This window comes from Rhopilema esculentum, chromosome 21, assembly GCF_057945365.1.
Source record: "Rhopilema esculentum isolate cy_ngs chromosome 21, ASM5794536v1, whole genome shotgun sequence".
Classification (NCBI taxonomy): Eukaryota; Metazoa; Cnidaria; class Scyphozoa; order Rhizostomeae; family Rhizostomatidae; genus Rhopilema; species Rhopilema esculentum.
In genome coordinates this window covers 3,614,419-3,640,125 of record NC_142835.1, presented here as the reverse complement: position 1 = coordinate 3,640,125, position 25,707 = coordinate 3,614,419, and the positions used below count along the sequence as shown (strand labels likewise).

The 25,707-nt window shown below is 37.5% G+C and overlaps 1 protein-coding gene across 3 annotated transcripts; it reads right to left on the bottom strand.

The window, feature by feature from the left end:
• Window positions 1-4,814: 4,814 nt before the first annotated feature.
• On the bottom strand, window positions 4,815-20,182 carry LOC135684551 (uncharacterized). Of its 3 annotated transcripts, none has more exons than XM_065200161.2 (2): window positions 19,649-20,182; window positions 4,815-6,026 (listed from the first exon to the last, which is right to left on the bottom strand). In XM_065200161.2, exons 1-2 carry the CDS (start codon window positions 19,835-19,837, stop codon window positions 5,235-5,237), a joined length of 981 nt encoding a protein of 326 aa, XP_065056233.2. In that variant the 5' UTR covers window positions 19,838-20,182; the 3' UTR covers window positions 4,815-5,234. The 3 variants fall into 3 exon arrangements, with proteins under 3 accessions (XP_065056233.2, XP_065056234.2, XP_065056232.2); XM_065200162.2 differs by lacking the exon at window positions 19,649-20,182 and adding an exon at window positions 6,579-6,687; XM_065200160.2 differs by lacking the exon at window positions 19,649-20,182 and adding an exon at window positions 6,347-6,645.
• Window positions 20,183-25,707: the final 5,525 nt, after the last annotated feature.

Genomic DNA, 25,707 nt, shown 5'->3' with positions numbered 1-25,707 from the left:
TTGTTGCAAGGTACATGTTCAATCATCCCGACAGTGGTAGCTACATTGCCCCCCCCCCCCGGACAAATCAAATGATTGAACGTCTTTGGATGATGTGTACTTTGGGGTTGGGTCGACCACGTCTTCAGAGGGCGGGTCAATAACCATGTAATTTATTTGTAAGACAATCCCATCCTAAACCGTCCACAAAATGATGATAACTTTTATAATTACCTCTGTAGAGTTAAATCCTTGTTCGAGAGATGATTCATGCCCGTCTTCCAGACATGCACTAGCCCCCGTTTTAGAGTCATTGCACATGCGCATTATAACTTGAAGCCCTGGCAGGAAGTTTAAGAGTTCTGTGGTCACAGACAGAACGGTTGAGCGAATACTGTTATTAATGCGTCTGTGCAATGACCCTGCAACACTGAATGGTTTAAGACGGTATTGTTTCAAAACAAAGGACTAATGACCCTGCAACATTGATTGGTTTAGACGGTATTGTTTCGAAACAAAGGACTAATCCCGAACAAATCCCATATACAGTTTATTCTTAACTAGAAATTTCTGGCTATGGGATATGTGGATCCATCACTCAATCTTGGAATACGTTGAACATACAAGTATTTCATGGCTGTGTCGCACACTATTGAGAAAAGATTGAAATGGGTTTAAATTTTATTGATTTCAAACTCACGATAGGATATGGTCCAATTTTCCTGTCTGAAATGTTCTCGTGTACAGGAGCAATCGAATGCTCCCCCACTCATCCACGATGGTGACCATCATATTCACCGTGGGTTACCTTCGATTTAGCAGCGAAATCTGTCACAAATAGCTGGTGGGTGCCCTTCAAATGATCCTTGACAACAGTTGGATTTGCAAAATTCGATAAACTCTAATGTAATATAAGAAAAATAACTAATTCTGTTTAGCTTCTGGTGTAGACTAACAGTAACAAGATTTCATTTAGAGCCATTCCGCTGGAAACGACACTAATTTTGTGACTCTTGGGTCATCTGGTGCATACTTTTCTAATGCGGTATTTGTCCTTCTGAATTCGTCTTCTTGGAATACTGTGTTTATTTATTGCTGAAATGGAGACTGGAGTTGGCAAAAAATAGAGACTTAAAATTCTCAATTCGCACAGCTTGGTATAAAGTGTTATAACACTGTTCATTTTTGGATACTTCATTACATTCTTTTGTCAAATTTTAAAAGCGAGTCATCCAAATGGGGCAGACATTTTCAGCTTTTAAAAGTCTAGGGCAATTTGCCTGTTTTGTTACAAGCAATGAAAATTGCCCGGCTTTCCACATAATCGAATACTTAACCAGCACAATTGCATTTGGACACTCCAGGTTAACAGAAAATACCCATCTTCATCTAATTCTGTCTTAGCTCTTTCGATGATTTGGCCTACTTAAAATAGGGCATAGAATAACATTTCAAAATGATCTTACAAATTACTGAGTATGAACTTAAGCGCAATCAAGTGTCAGGCGAGCCTCTTTATTCAGCTTTTGGCTATTTTTAACTTTTGTCTTGATTCATCATTCAGCTAAATTCATAGAAGCTACAAGACCCTAAACGCATAAGCATAAAGGTGGGAGGGGGTTATTTGATATTTTTAGATGAAACATTTGTACAAAATGATATTTTAGGATAAGAAATAATAGCAGATACGATTCTCATGTTTCTAGGTTTTAAATCTAGAAAATTGAATTTTTTTGGTCTTGAAAACAAATCTGGATTTTAATCAAATGTGCTGTTAACGTCTTTTTTAATGGCAACACTTGATTGAACAAAGGTCCTTGTCATAGGCGTACGGGACGGGATGGGGTGGACTAGATTTGGGCAGCTGATTTTTCCGGGCAAATTTGGGCAGTAGCCTTCTCCAAAAACAAAAAGTATAAGAAAAACTACACTTTGAACATGCTTAAAAATCTCTGAGATGAAAGATCAAGTGGTCGTAATCGTGAGCGCTTTTGGAAGTAATGGAATATGGTAAAAATCTATTGGGTGAAAAAACATGAAAAAGTGACAAGAACAGCAACAGCCCAATTAGTGCTTGAAAAGATTGTCGAAGAAGTAAAAGAAAGTGGTTGTAATACTGTCATAATTAATGAAACATCTTACCCCAACAGTCTAAAACACGTATGTAGATTAAACACGTTTGTAGAAACTTGCTGGCAAATGCTCTGACAGTCTAAAATGAGCGGTACAGCTGAGGGCTTGGCAAAGCGAAAGGAGGACTGCTCTCCGCTGGGGATTTATGTCCACTGCCTTGGCCATTAGTTGAATCTTGCAGAAAGTGAGTCAATGAGAAATGGACTGGGTGTTGTTTAAGGTCTTTACAATTTCATTGAAGCCAACACCAAAAGACATGTAATTTCAAGAGAAAAATTGAACATGAACCGGCATACAGCTAATAGGGACAAAGCGCAACGCACTGGGCTGGCCAGAGGCAGTAGGCAGAACACTTATTTTCTTTGCAAGGATAAAGACCCCAAAACCCATGCAGAAAGCAGAGCTTTGTTCAATTGTTTCTACAATGTAACGGATACAGTTTTTGGAGAAATCTATGAGCGATTTAGTGGTACTGACTATCGCATTCTGTGTGCTTTGGTGTAACGGAGGCTCCTGGGGCCCTAAGCAAAAAACTGCTATGAGACTTCTATTCACGGACAGCAAGAAGATCACATTAAATGGTGTAGAGCATGTCAAACACAACAGAGGAAGATAAAAATGAGAATTATTTTCACGTTAGCTAGGGAGAACTGACTTTTAAAGCTTCAGTTGAGGAACTTTCAAAGTTTTCAAAAGTTATTTGAACTTGAGCAAAGCTTTAAAGATCTAGACGAAAAAGCACCTTGGGCCCCTTTTGGTCGGGGGCCCTTGGATGTTTTCATCCACTGTGTCACGACACACTAGCGTGCTTTGAGGTATTGCCTTGTGTGCCGTGGAAAACTCTCTAATTTAACTAAATTGGACTATAAAATTGAAAAAAATCGATACCTATCCTCAGATAATGTGCTGTGGATAGAAAAGGTTGAAAAATGCTGAATCAAGGTGCCTGTGTTACGCCGAATCAAACTGTGTCACTCCACTGGCCCGTGATTAGGGAATGCAAGCGTGAATGCTAACCCTTCGACAGAAATCATCATAAAGGTTTGCTCCATCTACTAAAAGATTATGAGTTTCTGACCTCCTAGAAATGGAACACAAACTGTTCAATAATCACAAGAATAGGAAGGTAATCAAAAATGTGCGTGAATTGCTGAAAATGATGCTAATCATGTTCGCAAAAAGACATCGATAAAATAATCGATATATTTGGTCGCTGTCGTGGAAGAGATGCGCTTATTTTAATGAAGATGTGTGAAGTTTTAAAAATGCTTATTAGTTAACATTATTTGAATTATGTTGCATTTTAAGCTTTTGTTGACTAATATTAGAAGCTCATATGTGTTAAAGTATACTCCTTAAAAATTTGGGCGTTATCATTTATCGAGCAAATCAATTTCAACCCTTCTTCCTGAACTCACCCCATACGTCTATGGTCCTTGTGTAAACTTCTGTTATCGTTGATTGCAATTTGTGATACTATTGGGTATATTGTTAACAAATCTATTCAAAAAACCTTTCACTGACTTCGTTTAGTCATTTCCCTCAGTGGAAACCAATGTCAGTAACTGAAATCGGGCAGCACCCTTATTGCAAATATTTTCTCTGCCAGTCTTGGCATTTTTCAATGGGGTTTTCAAGTAATATCTTTTTTGCTTTTAAAAGAGTTATTTTTCTCTTTCTTTATGACTATCTTCTTTCTTGCTATTTTTCCAAAACACGTTATTCAACTTTGAAAATAACAGATCGTTTAGTTATGAGATGTTTTACCGACTTAATGACTGCACTGTTTGCACAAAATGCCTACCGGCAATTCTGTGTTTGATACAATGTTTTATTAAAAAGACATTTCTGAAGACCTCTATAAACAATCAATGCTTAAATAAACATAGCTTGCCACGGAAAATAATCGGCCTAAAAAATGTTTATTGCCCTTTTGTAATTCTGTAATTTGACAAGACAAAAAGTTTACATATGAGTTGCAGATTAGTTATTTTGAACTCAATTTAAACGCAATATTTAAACTTATTTGAATTTAAACTATGTTTTAAATAATAATGGTTGAACAGCTTATCAAATCATGTATTAATTGAAACAAAAACTTAATATCCTTCAGCAAACTAGAAAACTTTGTTTTGATAAAGATGACAAACTGATGACGTCACTAGAATATTGTAGAAGAATGTTTCAATTCCTGGCGTATAATTTGAAGGAACATCATAGAAAGACTCTAATCAAATGATTCTGTTACAAATTGAATGAGATATGGCATGCGAAAGAAATTAAATTTACTGAAATGATGGTGTTTTTGGCTTGTAGCATAATATTTTAGAACCAGATTACAGCAGTTTGATAGGGATGGACTTTATACCCAAATTTGGATGTATTTTACATTTCTGCCCAATGCATGAGAGGTTTATGACCTTTTCAGATAATGCAATCCCAGTCTATGCCCTTTATAACATACATCCATGACGTCATAACTTGGCCATTCTGTTCAATAATATAACAAGATAGAATTCATAACAGGCGTGTAAACCAGAAATTATGTGGGCATTATTTTTTTTGGGATAGGGTTGTGGGAAGTGAGGTCTGAAGTTTTTTGTTAACCGTAACTTGAGCCTAACAGCCGTTCCTTAAAAAAGTTACATTGTAATGCGTGAAAATTGCCTTGAAACAAAAAAAGCAATGCTAAATAATGAAACTTCCACGTGTCAAGGATTTGATCATAGAACTTACAGATAAGTATTATAAATATCATACGTATACGATCCAGTAACAGTTTTCTTGACAGGGCTAACACAATATAACTCAATCCGGATAAGAAATTTGTATTGTTTCTGTGATTCCCGTAGGCAGTGAAGCCTGGTCGTATCTTAGTAGCCTATACTTAAAGGATTATATCAGATTAAATGTTTAACATTGCGAGTAAGGCACTTCGCGTAAATTGATACTCCCAACATTGGGTATCGTACCTTTTTGCGAGTTTCCTTTTTGTTAGTTCAAATCATTGTTCCATATTCCATCTTTTTGCGCCGGTTTCCTTGATGAGGCGGTTACAGTTCAGTCTGCCTTTTTTAGTTCTTTAAATATATTGGATACAGGCACCAAAAGTGTTGCAAATCTCAAACTTCTATAGGAGCAGTAAAATGAGAGCTTACATACAAATCACTTGCAAAAATCAGTCTCTCGTCAACTTTGATAACTGCTGCAAACTTCCCTTCACAAAATGGTTTACATGACAGCTTCCAGCAATGATCTGGAAGACTTAATACGTTGAAGGTGAGATTGTTACCAGAAGAGTCGCTCAAGACTGCATTAAGGCTACCCGGTAGTAAACTGCACTGGTTACTTGCTTTGCAACGTTTGCGTACAACAATTTCTACTTTCTCGTCTACTACAAAGTCAATTTTGATTAACTCTATGTGATAAGAATGATCATCTTCGCTGCAGTTGGGGGTCTTTTCGAGAATAACATCAAATTTGACTCCCTTTTTGCGCATAGTACTTGCACAAACAAGATTTGCAGGGGCAGAAACAGCAAGTTGATCAGCAACCATGGGATGTGTGTTCCTTCTAAGCTTATTATCCCCACCCCTGCTTTCATCCATTGGTACACTTCCTCCTGCTGGCAGTGACGTTCTTCTCAGATTGAACTGTTTCAAAAGCGCATCATCTTTTAGCTTTGCGACCTTCGCAGTGGCTTGTGAGCCATGTTTTGGTTCATTATCCAGATAATCGTGTACGTTGGAAGAGTCCTTCAAAACAACGGTGGAAGTGGGATTCTTGTGATTTCCTAATCCATAAACGATGTCACTGCTGTATTTCTGACTTGTTATCTGGTAGCGATCAAGGATGTCTGCAATTCTGTTTACCATAAATGCAGTAGGTAGTGAGACAGGATCTCCATTTTTTACCTACAATAAAAAAGTTAATGAAACAAAAGATAAGCTGGGTAAAATATGACACACTTCTGTTTAATTTGGCAGTAGGCTAGGAAGATACCAATACGTTGTCTAATATGTACCATGACGTATTCCAAGGGGCATTTGGCATATTCCGTTTAACTTCCTTGCTAGGTCTTAATAATCAGTGTTTAGCCCTTTTAACAAAGTGCTTAAGCTAACTCAGGCTGTACAAGCATGACTTCTTTAGAAAATTAAGACGATCTATGCAATACAATTCCGGCATGTCAAGCTCCATGATATCGAACAAAAAGTTAGATGCTCTTGCACACCTTTGTTTCTTTTCTACACTCAGGACAGGTTATGGATCCATTTTTTTGACAAACCATTGCTACGCAGCCAGCACAATAAGTGTGCATGCAAATCAAAGCTTTCGGGAGTTGCATTTTCTGGAAACATATTCCACACATTATTTCAGCTTCAAGATCTTTGAGCATTGGTCCTAATGACAACGTTTTTACTGAATCCATATCCTCTATGTCCTAGCAATGGCCAAGTACTCACCACAGGATAAATCATGTTCTGTGTCTACACGGAGGTGAAAACATTCGGCTTGAAACTTCCTTGTAGTGTTGTAACAACAATTACCCGGAACCTCGAAATCAGTTAACCGTTGGAACAATGTAACAAAGGCAAGATACATTGTAACATTATGGTGGAGGTTTGGATCTCTATTTTGTCAACAACAACTGATTTGGTCAAGTTGCCGGGGGTATGGGAGGTAAAACATGACTTGCTCATGATTCCAATAACTATTACGTTATCTAATCACAAATTTATTTAATCGCAGCAAAATGTTTGATAGAAGAAACAGAAATCCATGCTATGCCAGAAACGAGAGGTGTTATTTGCAAGTTATACACCTGTCCTTCTCTATCATAAGATTTCGGAAAAATTTTGAGAAAACCGGATTCGGACATTTCAAAATTTTTGTTACAAATTTATATTGGCATAATCTCATGTTTTCTCTCACAGCAAATTGTTCATAGGTTGGATATGCTTTCAAACATAATCTCAGCTGAGGTCTTATAGACAGGGAATTTTGTAGAAAAAACTAGCAAACTGCCTAACCTCAAATTTTATTTCACATTCTTACTAAATCGACCATGGAGATTCCAAATCCAAGATGGGCCAAAAAAAATTATCACCGGAAGTTACTGTTTTTGATGACGTCATCAAAAAAATGATAAAAAATCTTTAAAAATCGGCCAAGGACTCGAACTCAACTTTTTTTGCATTTCTGCACTAAATTAACTATGCAGATTTCAAATCTGAGATGAAATGAAAAATATCTTGAACGGAAGTCAAATTTTGTGATGACGTCATCAACTTGGAGAAAATTCACTTTGAACCTTTTTAATTGTTTTCTCGCAACTATCATTGTCAAATATGTTCCACATTCGAATTGCACACATTCAGTGCTTTTAAAAGTTGTATTGAATTTCTATTATACTTACTTTTAAACGTTCTTTCATGACGTCATTATCATTTTATGACGTCATCGCCTTTTAAAGGTAATTGAATAACGCGTGAAAGGATGCCTAAAAATCTTTAGCTAGTTAAAAAAGTCATTCAAAATTAAAATTTCGTTGTATAGAAAATGATATGGATCTATTCATCCTTCATCACTGTCTCCTCTGCTGGAACTCCAGAAGAAAATGTAGTTCCACTCATCATCGTCTGCTTTAAGCTGATCACCTCACCATAATTTTTCCCATGGCCTAGTCCTCATTGGTTACGGAATTTTCTTCGATTTCATCACTAGAGCGCTGCAGATCTTGCAGTTTTTTAGCGGAGGGTGTGCGGGTCCCTGCACAAGATGAACATAATTTGTGTGAAAAAATTTTGGAATTATTTTGCTGACTCCAGTATTTTCTGCAGATATTCACAGCTTTTTTAACGTTAACGATCGGATATTTTTGTCTTCAAGCCGTTAAGAAACGTTTTTCTCTGTATATCCTCTTCGTGCCATTTCTTATTTATTTATCAAATGTATGTTCAAAATTAGAATATGTAAAGAAATTTTTTTCCTATAAACCACACTAATACCACCTGTAGGCCAGATCATTCTTTCCATCGTATGTCTAACCAAAGCTTAAAGGAAACTTCTCTTACAATCTTCTTTTGAAAATGTAACCAGTAGTAAATGCTTGTGTCAACCAGTATGGATCTGGTTGTAGAGCTTCTGATCATCTGTTTTTCATTGCCTTGCGAATTCTTACTCTTATCTGCACAAGTGTTTCGTCACATTTCCCTTTGTATGATTATTTTTGCACAAATTTTATCGCTTTCGTGAGAATGTCTTTGCAGATTTCCTGTCTCATCGTAACTCTCTCGAGCAATTTTCCCTTTCCAGAACACTCCTAAAGCTTTTTAAAATGTTAGCTTTCCTTACAACAACATTACCGGTGTTGTTTCGCAGCCAATAACTGCATGAACAGCCGGTAGATTTTTGGAACTATCTAAACCCAGGTAAAATACGACGTTCCTAAATTAACGTACTTCTCGTTGTCAATCTTTAAGGAATATTTCCTTGAAGGCTTTTCACACAATAAGCAGTAAAAACTACATTAGTGTCCTTTCGACAACTAATAAATTTTATCGATGAGGAAAGAATGGAATATCAAGTGGATGTCAGCCTCTTCATAGCTGCAATTAAGCAAGTATGTCGTGGAATCTTTGATTATCTTTAAGGTTTGTTATTTATTGGTAAACACGAGTGCTTTCAAAATTAACTGCTTTCCTTCTTAGCCCTGGTAGAGCCTTGAACTAGCTTTAGAAAGTAAGTTTGATACAGCAAGAACCAGACCAGATCATACAAAATGTTATTGACAAGTTATCAAGTAGGAACCGAGTTTTGCAATGGGATATCGCAGAGATAAAGTGTTATACCCGCACTAAACCTATCTTATATTCCATTTCAAGGTTTTTGTTGCTGTTAGTGATGCTTGGCAGTCTTCTGCATTACAAAGATCAAGATAATCCAAAGGCTTCACCAGGGCTAAGAAGGAAAACAGTTAATTTTGAAAGCACTCGTGTTTACCAATAAATAACAAACCTTAAAGATAATCAAAGATTCCACGACATACTTGCTTAATTGCAGCTATGAAGAGGCTGGCATCTGCTTGATATTCCATTCTTTCCTCATCGATAAAATTTATTAGTTGTCGAAAGGACACTAATGTAGTTTTTACTGCTTATTGTGTGAAAAGCCTTCAAGGAAATATTCCTTAAAGATTGACAACGAGAAGTACGTTAATTTTGGAACGTCGTATTTTACCTGGGTTTAGATAGTTCCAAAAATCTACCGGCTGTTCATGCAGTTATTGGCTGCGAAACAACACCGGTAATGTTGTTGTAAGGAAAGCTAACATTTTAAAAAGCTTTAGGAGTGTTCTGGAAAGGGAAAATTGCTCGAGAGAGTTACGATGAGACAGGAAATCTGCAAAGACATTCTCACGAAAGCGATAAAATTTGTGCAAAAATAATCATACAAAGGGAAATGTGACGAAACACTTGTGCAGATAAGAGTAAGAATTCGCAAGGCAATGAAAAACAGATGATCAGAAGCTCTACAACCAGATCCATACTGGTTGACACAAGCATTTACTACTGGTTACATTATCAAAAGAAGATTGTAAGAGAAGTTTCCTTTAAGCTTTGGTTAGACATACGATGGAAAGAATGATCTGGCCTACAGGTGGTATTAGTGTGGTTTATAGGAAAAAAATTTCTTTACATATTCTAATTTTGAACATACATTTGATAAATAAATAAGAAATGGCACGAAGAGGATATACAGAGAAAAACGTTTCTTAACGGCTTGAAGACAAAAATATCCGATCGTCAACGTTAAAAAAGCTGTGAATATCTGCAGAAAATACTGGAGTCAGCAAAATAATTCCAAAATTTTTTCACACAAAAATTATGTTCATCTTGTGCAGGGCCCCGCACACCCTCCGCTAAAAAACTGCAAGATCTGCAGCGCTCTAGTGATGAAATCGAAGAAAATTCCGTAACCAATGAGGACTAGGCCATGGGAAAAATTATGGTGAGGTGATCAGCTTAAAGCAGACGATGATGAGTGGAACTACATTTTCTTCTGGAGTTCCAGCAAAGGAGACAGTGATGAAGGATGAATGGATCCATATCATTTTCTATACAACGAAATTTTAATTTTGAATGACTTTTTTAACTAGCTAAAGATTTTTAGGCATCCTTTCACGCGTTATTCAATTACCTTTAAAAGGCGATGACGTCATAAAATGATAATGACGTCATGAAAGAACGTTTAAAAGTAAGTATAATAGAAATTCAATACAACTTTTAAAAGCACTGAATGTGTGCAATTCGAATGTGGAACATATTTGACAATGATAGTTGCGAGAAAACAATTAAAAAGGTTCAAAGTGAATTTTCTCCAAGTTGATGACGTCATCACAAAATTTGACTTCCGTTCAAGATATTTTTCATTTCATCTCAGATTTGAAATCTGCATAGTTAATTTAGTGCAGAAATGCAAAAAAAGTTGAGTTCGAGTCCTTGGCCGATTTTTAAAGATTTTTTATCATTTTTTTGATGACGTCATCAAAAACAGTAACTTCCGGTGATAATTTTTTTTGGCCCATCTTGGATTTGGAATCTCCATGGTCGATTTAGTAAGAATGTGAAATAAAATTTGAGGTTAGGCAGTTTGCTAGTTTTTTCTACAAAATTCCCTGTCTATTAGGAAAGATCAAGTGAATCGTGAGCTTGGCAGGTTGGGGGTCTCGAAATAGTAAGTGGTCGGATGCACAGGCAACGGGTAATCAGATCTGTATCAACCATAGAGTCTCTACCTCGGGTTGTTTTCAGATATACCCTCTTTTTGTGGTACTATATGACATCACTTTAATTTTAGGAGCTTTGTTTGGGAAATGACGGGGGTATATTTGAGAGAAAATGGTGCCGAAAAGTTATTGACCTGGCTACCAATGTTCTAGGTGAACGCACTGTAGAATTCGGTCTCTATTTTTCCCTTTCAGTGGTTGAAAGTGCCCAACGGCTTGTGAAGAAATATTGACCTTTACCTCATAGCTGAATACAATTTTTGCAGAAGAAATTATTGAAAAGCCTTGCCGATAGCTGGTTTTTAACCTTACACATTTTTATTATTTGAAGCCCTCTATAGTAAACTGAGCCCTAAGATGACCAAGAAATGAGGAACCATCGTACTAATCACCCTAAACCCGTAAGAAACACATCCTTGCGAAGATGGGGTGGAAATTATTCTTTTCGACAATGAGGCACCTATTTTCTGCAAAGATGAATAGAAAGAAGACTGGTTAGGTATTCTGTTTTATGTCTTTTATGCTACGTCCATGCTAGAAAATAGCTACCTAGCTAGCATTTTGTTAGCCGAGAAACCTTTAAGAAATGTTCAGTACTAAATTAGAAAAACTTTAGTACTAAGATTTGGTACTTAAACTGAGTTTCATTTCCTACAAAAATGCGTGTAGTCAAGCTTGGTATCTTTTTGTCAGCAGCCGTTTTAGGGACTGCGGGGCCCTTTTTCTTTTCAACTTATATTTTTTCTTGGATGCAGGTCCCCTTTTGGCTATGAAAAGCGCGGGGCCTTTGTCCACGGTCCCTTGGCAGCACCCTTACAGGCACCGCGGGACGTTGAGAAAAATTTGGGGTCTAAAAAAGTAGGGGGAGCTAAAACCGAATAAAAAGAGACTTACTGGTGGTTCACTTCTTGATATGATGCTAAAGCCCCCAGCCCCCCTCTGCTCCGCGGTGCTTGCCTTAAACCGATACTGCTTTTCGTGAATAGATGGAAGGAGATAGGTCAATTTCTTGATCGATTGAGTTTTCAAACCTGTTGTCACTAGCACGAGAATGTAAAGTTATGATAAACAAGGACAAATTATTTTTATGAGAATAAAATGTTATGATTAAACAACATTAAAATAATTGGGTGTTTAAGAAAAGTTGGTAAATTTGAAAAAAAACAATTTTATGAGATTCAATGCTAAAGCCTGGCAAATCTTAAAAGCAGTAAATATTGATATGATGTTGAAATTTAAGAATCGCGGTTGAAAGCCCAAGGGATGCTCGTAGATTAACGAAGGTAACTTAGTTGTTTATGTAACTGTAATATAGGTACTTATTTCATTTTAGGTCAGTCTTGCGTTTATGCTTATATTTGTTCATGCTTCTCTTTGTTTAGGATATATTAGTTTGTCGCGTGTTAGTTTTTCATGTTTTCCGGTATAGTAAAATTTTACATGCCCTTTTGCTCTACAAAGTTCCCCCGCGTATCCTATATATCTAACACCTCCTACTAGTTCATTTACGCATTGCACGATAGATACCGACAATAACACCGGCAATTATTGATATTAGTTTGCTATATTGTAATGCTGTTATATAAAGTAGAGTACGGAGAAACAGAGTTAGTTAGTTAGTTAGAGAGAGAAGCGTGGTGCTTGCGAAAGGCCACTGCTATCAAACATGTAGACACTAACTCACACACACACAGAACGGTAATGGATGGAAAGGCTAAGAGAGGGCTGATGGCATTCAACCCGAGTGGCTTGTGAAAGCACTCGAGGTTTCGTTTCATATATATATAATTTAATGGCGTAACAGTGCTTGTGAAAGGCTGTTTAGTACCTAAGTTTCGATATTGTGTAAAAGTACGTCTTAGCTTTGGATGGAACAAAAGGAATTGATTTTGTGTGTCAAAACGTGTCGTTTATTCGCTCGGTCAATCGCTCAAACAACGAATGGTGTCAGAAGTTTTACAAATATATAGCAGCAAATTTTACAATGGTGACAGGAGTGGGATTATATGGTGCTGGAAACAGACCAGAACCCAGATTCACGAATCAGTTTAGGACATGTACCTCAAGATGGAAGGCGACGAACAACTGTTCACGAGACGACAGTTCGAACACCCTGCATACCATCCAGAGATGCATAGTCAAACCAAGTAGCTGGCAAATATCTCAATCACAGGACTTGTCGATTTCTAGTTTACGGACACAAAATATTCATTGGACGTTTAATTATTTTTCATTAGATTCACTTTAAGAATCGAGGACGATTCATTTTCCTTGATAGGGAGGTATGTAATATAGGTACTTATTTCATTTTAGGTCAGTCTTGCGTTTATGCTTATATTTGTTCATGCTTCTCTTTGTTTAGGATATATTAGTTTGTCGCGTGTTAGTTTTTCATGTTTTCCGGTATAGTAAAATTTTACATGCCCTTTTGCTCTACAAAGTTCCCCCGCGTATCCTATATATCTAACACCTCCTACTAGTTCATTTACGCATTGCACGATAGATACCGACAATAACACCGGCAATTATTGATATTAGTTTGCTATATTGTAATGCTGTTATATAAAGTAGAGTACGGAGAAACAGAGTTAGTTAGTTAGTTAGAGAGAGAAGCGTGGTGCTTGCGAAAGGCCACTGCTATCAAACATGTAGACACTAACTCACACACACACAGAACGGTAATGGATGGAAAGGCTAAGAGAGGGCTGATGGCATTCAACCCGAGTGGCTTGTGAAAGCACTCGAGGTTTCGTTTCATATATATATAATTTAATGGCGTAACAGTGCTTGTGAAAGGCTGTTTAGTACCTAAGTTTCGATATTGTGTAAAAGTACGTCTTAGCTTTGGATGGAACAAAAGGAATTGATTTTGTGTGTCAAAACGTGTCGTTTATTCGCTCGGTCAATCGCTCAAACAACGAATGGTGTCAGAAGTTTTACAAATATATAGCAGCAAATTTTACAATGGTGACAGGAGTGGGATTATATGGTGCTGGAAACAGACCAGAACCCAGATTCACGAATCAGTTTAGGACATGTACCTCAAGATGGAAGGCGACGAACAACTGTTCACGAGACGACAGTTCGAACACCCTGCATACCATCCAGAGATGCATAGTCAAACCAAGTAGCTGGCAAATATCTCAATCACAGGACTTGTCGATTTCTAGTTTACGGACACAAAATATTCATTGGACGTTTAATTATTTTTCATTAGATTCACTTTAAGAATCGAGGACGATTCATTTTCCTTGATAGGGAGGTATGTAATATAGGTACTTATTTCATTTTAGGTCAGTCTTGCGTTTATGCTTATATTTGTTCATGCTTCTCTTTGTTTAGGATATATTAGTTTGTCGCGTGTTAGTTTTTCATGTTTTCCGGTATAGTAAAATTTTACATGCCCTTTTGCTCTACAAAGTTCCCCCGCGTATCCTATATATCTAACACCTCCTACTAGTTCATTTACGCATTGCACGATAGATACCGACAATAACACCGGCAATTATTGATATTAGTTTGCTATATTGTAATGCTGTTATATAAAGTAGAGTACGGAGAAACAGAGTTAGTTAGTTAGTTAGAGAGAGAAGCGTGGTGCTTGCGAAAGGCCACTGCTATCAAACATGTAGACACTAACTCACACACACACAGAACGGTAATGGATGGAAAGGCTAAGAGAGGGCTGATGGCATTCAACCCGAGTGGCTTGTGAAAGCACTCGAGGTTTCGTTTCATATATATATAATTTAATGGCGTAACAGTGCTTGTGAAAGGCTGTTTAGTACCTAAGTTTCGATATTGTGTAAAAGTACGTCTTAGCTTTGGATGGAACAAAAGGAATTGATTTTGTGTGTCAAAACGTGTCATTTATTCGCTCGGTCAATCGCTCAAACAACGAATGGTGTCAGAAGTTTTACAAATGTATATACCAGCAGCAAATTTTACATAACCGTCTCCTTCGCAATTTAGATTTACCCTCGCAGCAGCACATTATACTCTGGGAAAGTCTAAAACTATGGCTACAGGGCGTTATAGGGCCAGTTCATGTGGGGGATTGTATTTAACCCACTGGGATAATACTGTAATTAATACAGTTTCAGTTTGTGCTAAAATAAAGAAGATTTTCATTTCGCTTGCCTTTGCCGAGGTCGCACAATAGCGTGGGCAAGTTGCCTTCCCATATGAACATAAAAAAAAGGTAGGCAATGAAATTTCACTATATTATCTTTAAAGGAATTATATCTATTTATTTATCTCGATCCTTAGAAGGAGTATTTTGTGATTCAAGAGTGGGTGGATGGTAGAAAGGCACGATGTTGAGGGAAGTTGGCAAACGTCCTTATGAAAACCGCACTAAAGCCAAACACGAGGGATTTCGGAGGCGTAAACAAAATACATTTTAATCACCACCTCCACAATACAAACCTCATTTTCAACGTGGTCTACCATTTCAAATGATATAGAAGCACCGACCATTTCTACTAGCAAGTGCAATGATGCATGATGTTTTCGAAGACCAAAAACTTTATTAACAATAATACCGATCAGCCTCAATTCAAAAATCCTTCTTTTAGAGATGATTTCTTTCGAAGATTAGGCACTTATTTCCAGTTTAATTGGCATAGTTAAATAGAAATAAGCGCTCCTTGTGATTGATTTTGTTTTCTATTTCCATTATTTTATTTCATCTAAGGCTATGTTTACATTGCTCCGTATTCGTTTTTATTCGTTTTCATATCGATCCGTTTCATCTGTTCACACTGCTCCGGATACATTTGATAACGGTGTGAAAACGATGAAGCTTTCACATTGCTCCGCTTTGGATAAAAAGGAAAACGCCACCAACTGGTTTAAAGACCTTGCGACTGCTAATAAACTTTTCAAACAACCCACTGCCACTAATATTCCTCCAAGTAGTGTCCTAACTTTGAGTGAAATCAGCCATGTTAGGAAAAGTTGTTCAAATTGGCGCTGTCTAAGCATCTTGTTGTGTTGTTGTTGTTGTTGTTGTTGTTAGCGTTTTCAAAAGTATCCGTTTTCGGTGTTCACACTGCGTTTTGCGTTTTCAAAAGTCTCCGTTTTTAAGATGCGTTTTTAAAAGTCTCCGTTTTCACAGCGAAGCAGTGTGAACGCAAGGTGAAAACGGATACTTTTTTATCTGTTTTCATTGGAATCCGGAACAATGTGAACGGGGCCTTAGGGCCTTAGTTTTAAACACTGATGTCAACAAAAAACTTAAAAGACACTGAATGCTAATCACAAATACCTGGGTTCATAAGCTTTTATATACTGGCAGTGGTGGCGGGGCCACGGGGGCAGCTGCCCCTATTGCCTAGTGGGGTGGGCAGCATGGAGGCAGCACGAGGGTAGCTTGAGGGCAAAAGACCTGTTAATGCGGCCTCCCGTTAATACGGCCAGCGGCCACATTTTGCGATCCCAAACAGACAGATTCTTTATAATTCCACCCCGTTAATACGGCCATTAATATCGTGAGGCAAAAGGAGAGAATGACACAGCAGACGCCCTTTCAGGTGTGATTGCATCAAAGATGATTGCATACACTCAAAGTGATTGGCTAGAACGCAAAACGAACCAGACAAAAAGTCACCGATTTTCTTGCAAAATCATGAACATGATTTGTTGATTAAGGCCCAAGTACCCAGGACTTCCGTTTCGTTTTGTTTGTGGACTAGCTATTTAACATATTTTTTATAACTTTATTTACATTTCCAGATGTCGATTTGAGAGAAAAGTTCCTTAGGATGTTATTATTAACTTCTACCCTTTAAACTCCTACCTACAATTTTTGGTAGCCCGTTGGTGGCCGTATTAACGGGGTTCCACTGTACTAATAGAATCTGGGTTTCAAGTGTCTTTTGATACAAGAGGAAAGACAAGTTTTTCCGTGTTGATGAAAACTGAAAAACGATTCGCAAAGCATTTTGAACAAAAAATATGTGTTAATCATTTTTCTTTAATCTTCATGATCATGCTGAATAGATTTCAGTTTGCCACCAATGATAGCTAGCATATGTTCCATATATCAGTCAAGGGATTAAAGATGTCTTAAATTCAGGACGTTTTATTCAAGAAGATTTTTAATCAAGCGGTTTTCATGCAGCGCAGTATTCATATTCGAGGCTTTTAACGTACTGACTGGTGGGACAACTTTCCAGGTGGACAGGGGCGTCGCAGGGCGGGGGAGCGAGGGTTAACCGCCCCTGTTGCCCTTTGATGGGTGTGGCAAGGGGCTAAAGATCCTTTTTACCTAAAAGTGCCTTTGACACCCGCCGTTTGTAGTTATCAAAAGATTCATATGAAATTCTGACTATACTTCCATATTCATGATGACATTGCTCAAAACTTGTACAAAAATTTCTCATACCAAAAGTTAGCCGCTTTTCAAGATACCTACAAACGATCGAAACAAAATGACAGTTACGAAAGAATTGCTGGTAGCTTGGAATTATGTTTCAAATGCTCTTTTACTCAAGCCTGCCCCTAGCCCCTTGGTCATTCCGGCATCCGTGAGGTGGACCCTTGTCCCAGTGGGCCCTTTAGAATTTCCACACTAGTTGAAATTCCTAAAAAAAATACCCTGAAGACTTAGCTTGAATTTGGAAAGCAGTGCTAGAATGCACACTTTTTCTTGTGAGCCAGTATTGAAACTTCTTAAAGTCTTTACATTTTTTAGTATAGAGTTTCTTTTGAGATCCTTATGAGATCCCAATCCGAAACCTTGAAGCCTTTCCAAAACTGAGTTGTTTCTCGTCAAAAGTAAGAATTATAGAATGATATGATTCCTTTCGCTCTCACGATCACAGTATTTTCAGAGGAGTTCCTAACGTTATTTCAAGCCATGAATATGAACATCAGAACAACTATTTGTTCTTATGTAAAGTAGGATTGAGTCCAGCCTCCCTTAATGGTTGATTTTTGGTTGAAAGAAATTTCAAGAATAAAGTTGGTCTGTAATCTTTTTTTACATGAATTCAGCACTGTTTATATACCGATAGGCTGCCGGTTTACAAAATGAAATGAACATACAATTAAGTAACAAGCATAATGTTTTTAATTAGTGATGCTAGATAAATTGTTTCTAGTGTCAATGTCACCCATTTCACCAATAGGGACAGCATGTTGTCGGGACCTAGAACCTCTTATACAAATTACTGCAGTTCTAAGTAAGCAAAAACTCAGCTTTCTTTTGATCCAAGCAGAGGTTTTACTAACATTTTGGTGATGTTTTTCAGCAATTAGTTCCGACAGGTTTCCTTTGGAGATGTAAGAAATTTTCTATGATCTATTTAGCATCTCTTTGATCTATAGTTCACAAGAGTTGGTTGTTAGCACTAACGATTAATTTTGTACCTGTGAACTTCCGCTTGCGAAGCACGTGCTTTGTGCAGATAGCCGCAATTTGTTTAGGAAATTGTTTTTATTAAGTTGTATGCGGTAATAAAAAACCCCAATCAAGTAATCAAGAATGCAAAGCACAAGAACAGTCACCGATGCCCTAAAAATAAAAAACACCTTGTCCCATTTTAGGATGTCTTTGCAACAATTTTTTTTGTCGTTTGCTGATTATTAGAATTACATTAGGTATTAGAATTACATAAGGCTGCATGAACATAACGCAGCTAGGGAGAGTCTCCCTTCCATGACCTGTTGTCGATTTGGTCCTTACTTCATCGAGAGTGAAAATTTGAAATGTTGCTGTTGCTGCAGATGCAGAACTCCAAACCTATGTGTAGCAAAATCAGCCAACCTAGGCCTAATAATGCGGAGTTTAAGTACATCATTTGGATGTATTTTGAGAACAATGTCGCTCCCGCCTTGTTTTTATTCCCTTCATTCGCTTCTAAAGTTTCAATCTTAGACTATGTGCATGGAGAAGGTAGCTGAAACCATGAGATTCTTTTTAGGAGAGAGTTTCGGTTGAAGTCCTCAAAGGTCAGCTTTGTTTATGTTATCAAAGTATATTGTAACTGTGTACGATGTTTTTTCGGCGAAGCTCTTCACCTATTTTATGAAGCTGCGGTGGAGCTGCGGTCCTCCTTTTTTCTTTTTCTTCCCCATCTCCCTCCTAATAGCCTCTGTGGAGAGGGGGGGGGGTGCCTTCCCACTCTCTTGTTGGGAAAGATTGGCTATTTTCCCGTAAGATATCGAGCGTAAGATCGAGATCGAGATCGTAGATCGAGAATGTACGACAAAGCAACTTCACAATATAGCACAGCCAATTGCGAGTAGTCTTTCTAGCGCACCGTTGTGGAGGAAAAACGCTGCTATGTCATTCTGTGGCTAAGTTTTTACAGATGAGCTCGTGTCGAGCGTGTATCTACCAACAAAAACCATGCGTGCTGTTCGTGCTATCTTAGTTTCCACTACTTTCAATAACTTTTAACAAGATTCCCTCTCCCGTTTTTGATTCCAATTTCTAAGTTATCAAGTATTCATATTGTCCTTCAAAACCTCAATACGGACACTGCAAAGGAGCATCTAAAACCCTGTCATAACACATTACCTTGGATCGTTAAGATAAAGATTCGCTCAGGTTCAGGTGTGAAAAATCTTCTTCCAAAAGTCTCGTAAGGCACCCTAAATGCCGGATAAAATATTACGTAAATTACTTTCTGCCTATATACCATTAGCATTACACTTCTCACGAAACTGGGTTTTCAGTTTTCTGTAAGAAGAATATCATCATGCAAAAAAATTAAACACAATACATAGCAAACATACCTTTGTATTTTTTCTACATGTAGGGCATCGAATCTTCTTATTTTTGCCGATGCTTCTTCCTATGCATGCCGAGCAAAAGACATGGTGACATTTAAGTGTCTTCGGAGCAATCATCCTCTCAAAGCAGACGATACACGTGACTTCTTCTACAATCGAATCATAGAATGAAATTTCACGTCGATCAGGCATTGCTGTTTAATGAGTAAGAAGGGCCTTCTGTTGTGTATTTTACTGGGATTTTACTGCATTTGAGATGTTGGGCTGCTGCACTCGCCATCCAGGAAGTTGCCCGTGTCTTTAAAGCAACACCACATTCGCAGGACAATACATATTGGTTTTGCTAATGACACTACAACACATGTTAAAACCAATGCGATATCCGATGGAACATGCCATATTTCCTTCACCATGGAGAAGGAGTGACTATATAACCATTCTTTTTCCTCCTAACTGTGAGCTCTGCGCGAAAATTTACACCGCTTGCTTGCTGTTCATTAAGGTTTTGCCGCGAAGACACTCTTCTTGAACAAATACAAGACAAAACATATGAAGCCATATGCATAGAAGGCTTGTAATTCTTAATCACCTTCATGATTACAGTGCTTTGGTTAGCAATTTAAATTCAAGTTGGTAATTTGAAAGTGAGGCAGCGAAACTTGCTTCAAATATGCCAATTTTCAATCTCGTGGTTATGCATAAAACATGGGTTGCGGAACTCCAAGGAACGACAAAACTCCGCTTTGACTATTAAAATTTTCCATCAAAAATAGAGTTTTGGTTCGGCTTAAGCTTGCACGACGATCAAAACAGAAACGGCTTTATTCACATGCAGGCTTCTTTTTTTATAACGGCGTCCATTCTATATCGTTTTTGCCAATCCTACGATGATCTGCCGTCTTACAAAAGGCATTTGACATGCGTAGACTAAATTAATCAGAGCACGCACTCATGAAAGGAATTGAAAAATACTCACGTAAAACAGTGTACAGATAAATGACAGAGAAAAAAGCTAATGGACACTTTCAGCTTGTTCACGCCGATTTATAATCTTTCACAATGATATGCAAACACTCTTTTATATAAGAACAATTTTATAAGAACACGAGCCTCAAAATTGGTCAACAATTTAGAACAAATTAGGAACAAGCTGAGGCTGAGCTTCTACAACATTTTTTCTCAAAATCGAGGATTTTTAGCGATGTGTGGATGCTTTTTTGGTGAATATTCAAATTTGTCAGCAAATTAAGGCTGTCTCACTCACTTTGTTGGTAAATGAGGCCTGTACATCACCCTAGAACAAAAAAGCTAGCACTCGCACTGCTTACAGACTACTACATTAAATTAAGAACAAAATAAGAACAATCCAGCCTCAAAGTTTCAAAAAAATTAAGAACCTGAACTTAAATTTACTGGTTCTTATAAAGGAGAGAGTGTATTTAGCCCTGATCATCAGTTCCCATTACGGGTCAGAAACCGTATTGAAGAAAGCCCCCGTTAAACGTTAAACGTGGCGTTTCTTGAACTATACACCATCGAAAATCAATATTTTGGATTTAAAGCCTGATTTACACGAGACGAATTTTTTCGTGCGAAGCGAATTTTATCAGGCTTAAAACACAACTGTGATGACATTCCTATCCCTTGGGCAAGCAAAGTGTCTCTGTTGACATGTTTCTGATAATCAGATCTCTTTAATGTACAATTTTGTAGCCAATCAGTTACAGTAGCTGCTATTTTGCTTTTATCATAACTGCCTTTATCATTTATTTAATCAATAACTTTTCACTGAGGAATTAGGCAATGGTATAGACCGGGAGTGTATTTGAGAACTCGGCGTACTCAGGATCTGCCGTCAGCCTCGTTAAGACCCCGATTCCTTGGTCCCTCGTTTCCATTCCACCATTTTTAGGTGGCCTGCAGAGTTTGAAACACTTTTATCAGAAGGTAATCCAATTGCTATAAAATTGCATCATTTGATTGTTTACGATAAACTATTTACATGAAAATTGCATTTTTAGGTATTTCCTGGCTCTAATGAAAAGCCTATTGTAGAAGAATATTGCTGCTTTAACGAGATATTGCAAAGAGAGCAAATCTCATCAAATAGTCAATTTTTGCTGATGACCATTGGAATCGGTTTTTAAAATTAAATCATCCTGGTTCATGAGCAGATCCATCGAGATCCGTTTATAAGGCAGTAACTAGGCCCCCTAAACCCCCTTAGAAAGATCCCTATGACCACATCTTTCAGTTTCTTAGAGAACTAGGGAATCATCGCCCCCTTTAGATATTATTGTTGAAAATGTTTTTGAAGGATTCTCAACAAGATTGTGCAAAAACATTACATTCATGAATACAGGACATTTGAACACGTTTTCTGCGCTGAAATAACAGGGCTGAAATAACACGTTTTCTGCGCTGAAATAACAGGGCTGAAATAACACGTTTTCTGCGTTGTAAATAGATATTTAAATAGATATTATAACAATCTTATGTTAACATTGTACAAGCCTATTACAATTCTCGGAACTTTTGCCCCCTCCTAACCCCTCCTCCCCTGACGCCCCTGGGCTTGAGCATTGAATATTAACCTAGCACAAGATGGCTTTAAAAATCTCAAGCTTGTTACTGCAACACTGTAAAGTGGCAAAATCACTGGGGCAGGAACCAGGGAGGGGATAAGGGGGCACGGGACAAGGAATTAAGGTCTGCCCCCATTTACTTGACCAATTTATTAAATGCAGATATGGCTTAAAATTATTAGCCTCGATGACCTCTTACCCAAAAAAAACATTAGCTATACAACTAGCTTAGAAGGCATATCGACAAAACAGTTATTATCACCTATATAATACAAAGGAACCTTATAGATTGGCCGTAATCTCCTTTATTTGCATATATTCATAGCTGCTGTGGAGAATTCTTACCGAAAAAGGGGGCTTCCTGAGAGGAAAGTAAGGGGTTTGTCATTTCTCTCTCAAGATTCTGTGAGAAGAAGACTTCTCTTTCTCTCGACCGTTCATCTCATTTAGTTATCTGCTGATGCAAATATGGAAATGAATCTTAATCTTAAACACAAATCTTTCCTAATTTTCCTAACTTTAAAAATATGTTCTTTCTCTTGTGTCGTTGACAACGGTTTTCTGCTGATGTTGATGCATAACAAACTCTGCTGATAGAACCTCCGAATTTCGGTTTCCTGGTAGAGTTGTAGGGGTAAACCCTCTTCGTTAGTGCCGAAAAGAAGCCGATTCTACTTATGCTTCTGCTTGTTTTAGGAATTTGCGTGAGAGCACCCGACCCATTTGCTCTTTTCACAGCACTATATCCCTGTGTTATAGTGAACCAAAACAAATATCAGTTGTTTTTCTACCTGGGTAACGGAGCCTTATAAAGCCGGGATAAAGTATTGTAGACAGCTGCTGTGACAAAGAACGCCCAAGAAATATTTTCTGTGACTAGTTTCTAACTGTCTTTCTCCTGAGACTAAATCATGGAGACTCAGTACCCAGGGCATTGCTTCTCATATGCAGCCAAAATTGCTTTGGGAGAGCGTTTGTAAAAAGGGAGGCCTGGGGAGATATGGAATGATAGAAATTCTACAGCAAAATTATTATTCAAAAGGAGTAGAAACAGCAACAAATTTTTCTGAAGTGAATTATTTGGCCGCATTGAAAAAGTGAGCATATCTACATTTAATTCGCTACCAATTCGCTTGCCGATTCACCCTGTTGAATCTGCCATAAAGGTGATGATGCCCTGTCAACAAACGACATACACTCTTTTTTTAATAAGAACAATTTTATAAGAACACGAGCCTCAAAACTGGTCAAAAGTTAAGAACAAATTAAGAACAAGCTGAGGCTGAGGTTGAACAACGTTTTTTCTCAAAATCGAGGATTTTTAGCGATGTGTGGGTGCTTTTTCGTCGAATATTCAAACTTTTTGGCAAATGAAGGTTTTCTCACTCACTTTGTTGGCAAATGAGGCCTGAACACCTCCTTAGAGCGAAAAAGCTAGCAATAGCACTGCTTACACCCACTTAATTTAAGAACAAATTAAGAACATTCCAGCCTCAGATTTTCGAAAAAATTAAAAACAGTCAGCCTGAACTTAAATTTACTGGTTCATATAAAAAAGAGTGTATAAGTTTTAAAAAAGGGTGATTCATTCTAGAAAGTCACGACCCGAAGATTTCAAAGGGTTGTGTCTTGTCGTATTTTCCCTCTGTGATCAAATGCAGGCCTGACAGCCAACTTCTTTGCAACTTATTTATCTTTCGCTTTACGCCAAGGCCATTTCAAGGAAGCTTTTATTTACTGTTTGTTTTTACAAATTTTAAAAGGAACTTGTTCACGTATGGCTGTTCAAATATGAAAAAGTTTACTTTCAGGCTCATGGTGTAGCTATCTGCTTCTGCAGGTGTCCCACCTCGGCATTTCTAGCTTTGAAAAGTAAAATTACCGTATTGTATCATGGGTTTGCGCGAGCACAAATTTAACTGTGTGTTTGGAATAGCTCAAGCAAATTACCATGAGTTTACAGCATATCAAGGATTAGGATGGAAACAGCAGAAGTAGCTTTCTGTTTTATAATGGCTAAATTGAAAGGTTGTTATCAAGACAGTTTTTAATCTAACCAGTAATCTTTACATCTAACCTGGAATATTCTTGTTTAACAGCGAACGGAAGGATGCACAATTAAAAGAATGAAATGAAAGAGGTTTGCAAAATCGACACAGTGAAGAGAATGCTGTAATAGAAGAAATCGGAAAAGATAATAGAGATTCAAAACTATTAAAAACGTTCAAGGCTGAAACATTATTCAGTATGACATCATTCTTTCTGATTGGAATAGACATAAAATTAGACGCATGTTCAAGACAAATTTAAAACAGGGGACAAACTGAATCAATCGACCAACTTGAAGAGCATGCAATTAGTAACACCCGGCAAAAACTATTTAACACAATAAAAGAGAGGTGCATACTCAGTGGCGTAGTTTGACCTTCCAGAATAGGGGGATAGAGGGTCATGAGTAGCAAAATTTACCGACGAAAACATAGGCACAGACAAATTTTGGTACTATTTCACCTACTGATAGACGATTCTACCGACAATACAGGGAACTTTACCGACAAATTCATGAAGAATTTAGGGTGTCACACCCCTCTACACCCCCGCTAGCTACGCCCCTGTACACACTGCATATTTGAAGCAACCAAACAACAAATAAGATGAAGAAGATTGAACATTAAACTTACTAACAAAGCAAGGGTTCAGAAAAACTAGTGAAGTTCTAGCGAGAGTCGTCATAAAACGTCAGAGTACACTGAGATTCTACAAAATTGGCATAACTCTGCTAGGTGCAGATCCATTCAAAGCCCTCAAATCTGTATCTAACTATCCTCTAGAATAACAAAATGAATTCTGGCTACTGTAAACTCTGATTTAAATCCTAGATTTTAATTAGAAAAGGAAAGTAACATTGAATACCATGTAGCTAGAAATGGCTTCTGGATTAGATTAAACGACAAAAAAAAGCTTCTCAACATTATAGATTTTGTTTCAAAATAAAGTGATTAATATGTAAAGTGACTTGAAATGACATCTACACTGATTGGAAATGAAGGAATTTAGAGAGTTCTCTTTTCTCGAGAGTTCTCTTGATAAAACTACCACAAAATATCTTGCAAAAAGAAAGTTGATGAAGTAGTTATCTTCGTTTTTAATTATCAACACCGACCTTTAAGAAATCTTTTTGTAAATATTGAGAGCAAGCAATATGCATTATAAGGCAAGAAAATCCTTTTGATTTATTTAGAATACAAATTTAGAGACGTTTTCTTTTGTATCTAGGTGTGTAAAATAGCAATTAATCTTAGTCCTAGAATAAACTGCAAACCAGGTTTGCGAAACATGGGAAATTGATTTCTAACTCAACTCACCGTTCTATACAAAAATGTGCTACATTGACAAAATCTAGCGAATAGGAAAGGATATGTTTGAGCCGTGTTGAACCAGCTGTATGACGGTTTGTCGTTCAGATCAGACTAAACA

Bases quoted from the DNA above. Each gene is read 5' to 3' on its own strand.
- LOC135684551 (XM_065200160.2), bottom strand. From the start codon at position 6,544: ATGGATTCAGTAAAAACGTTGTCATTAGGACCAATGCTCAAAGATCTT. The intron at 6,027-6,346 runs GTGTGCAAGAGC...TTTTTATTGTAG, and splicing joins AGTGTAGAAAAGAAACAAAG to GTAAAAAATGGAGATCCTGT.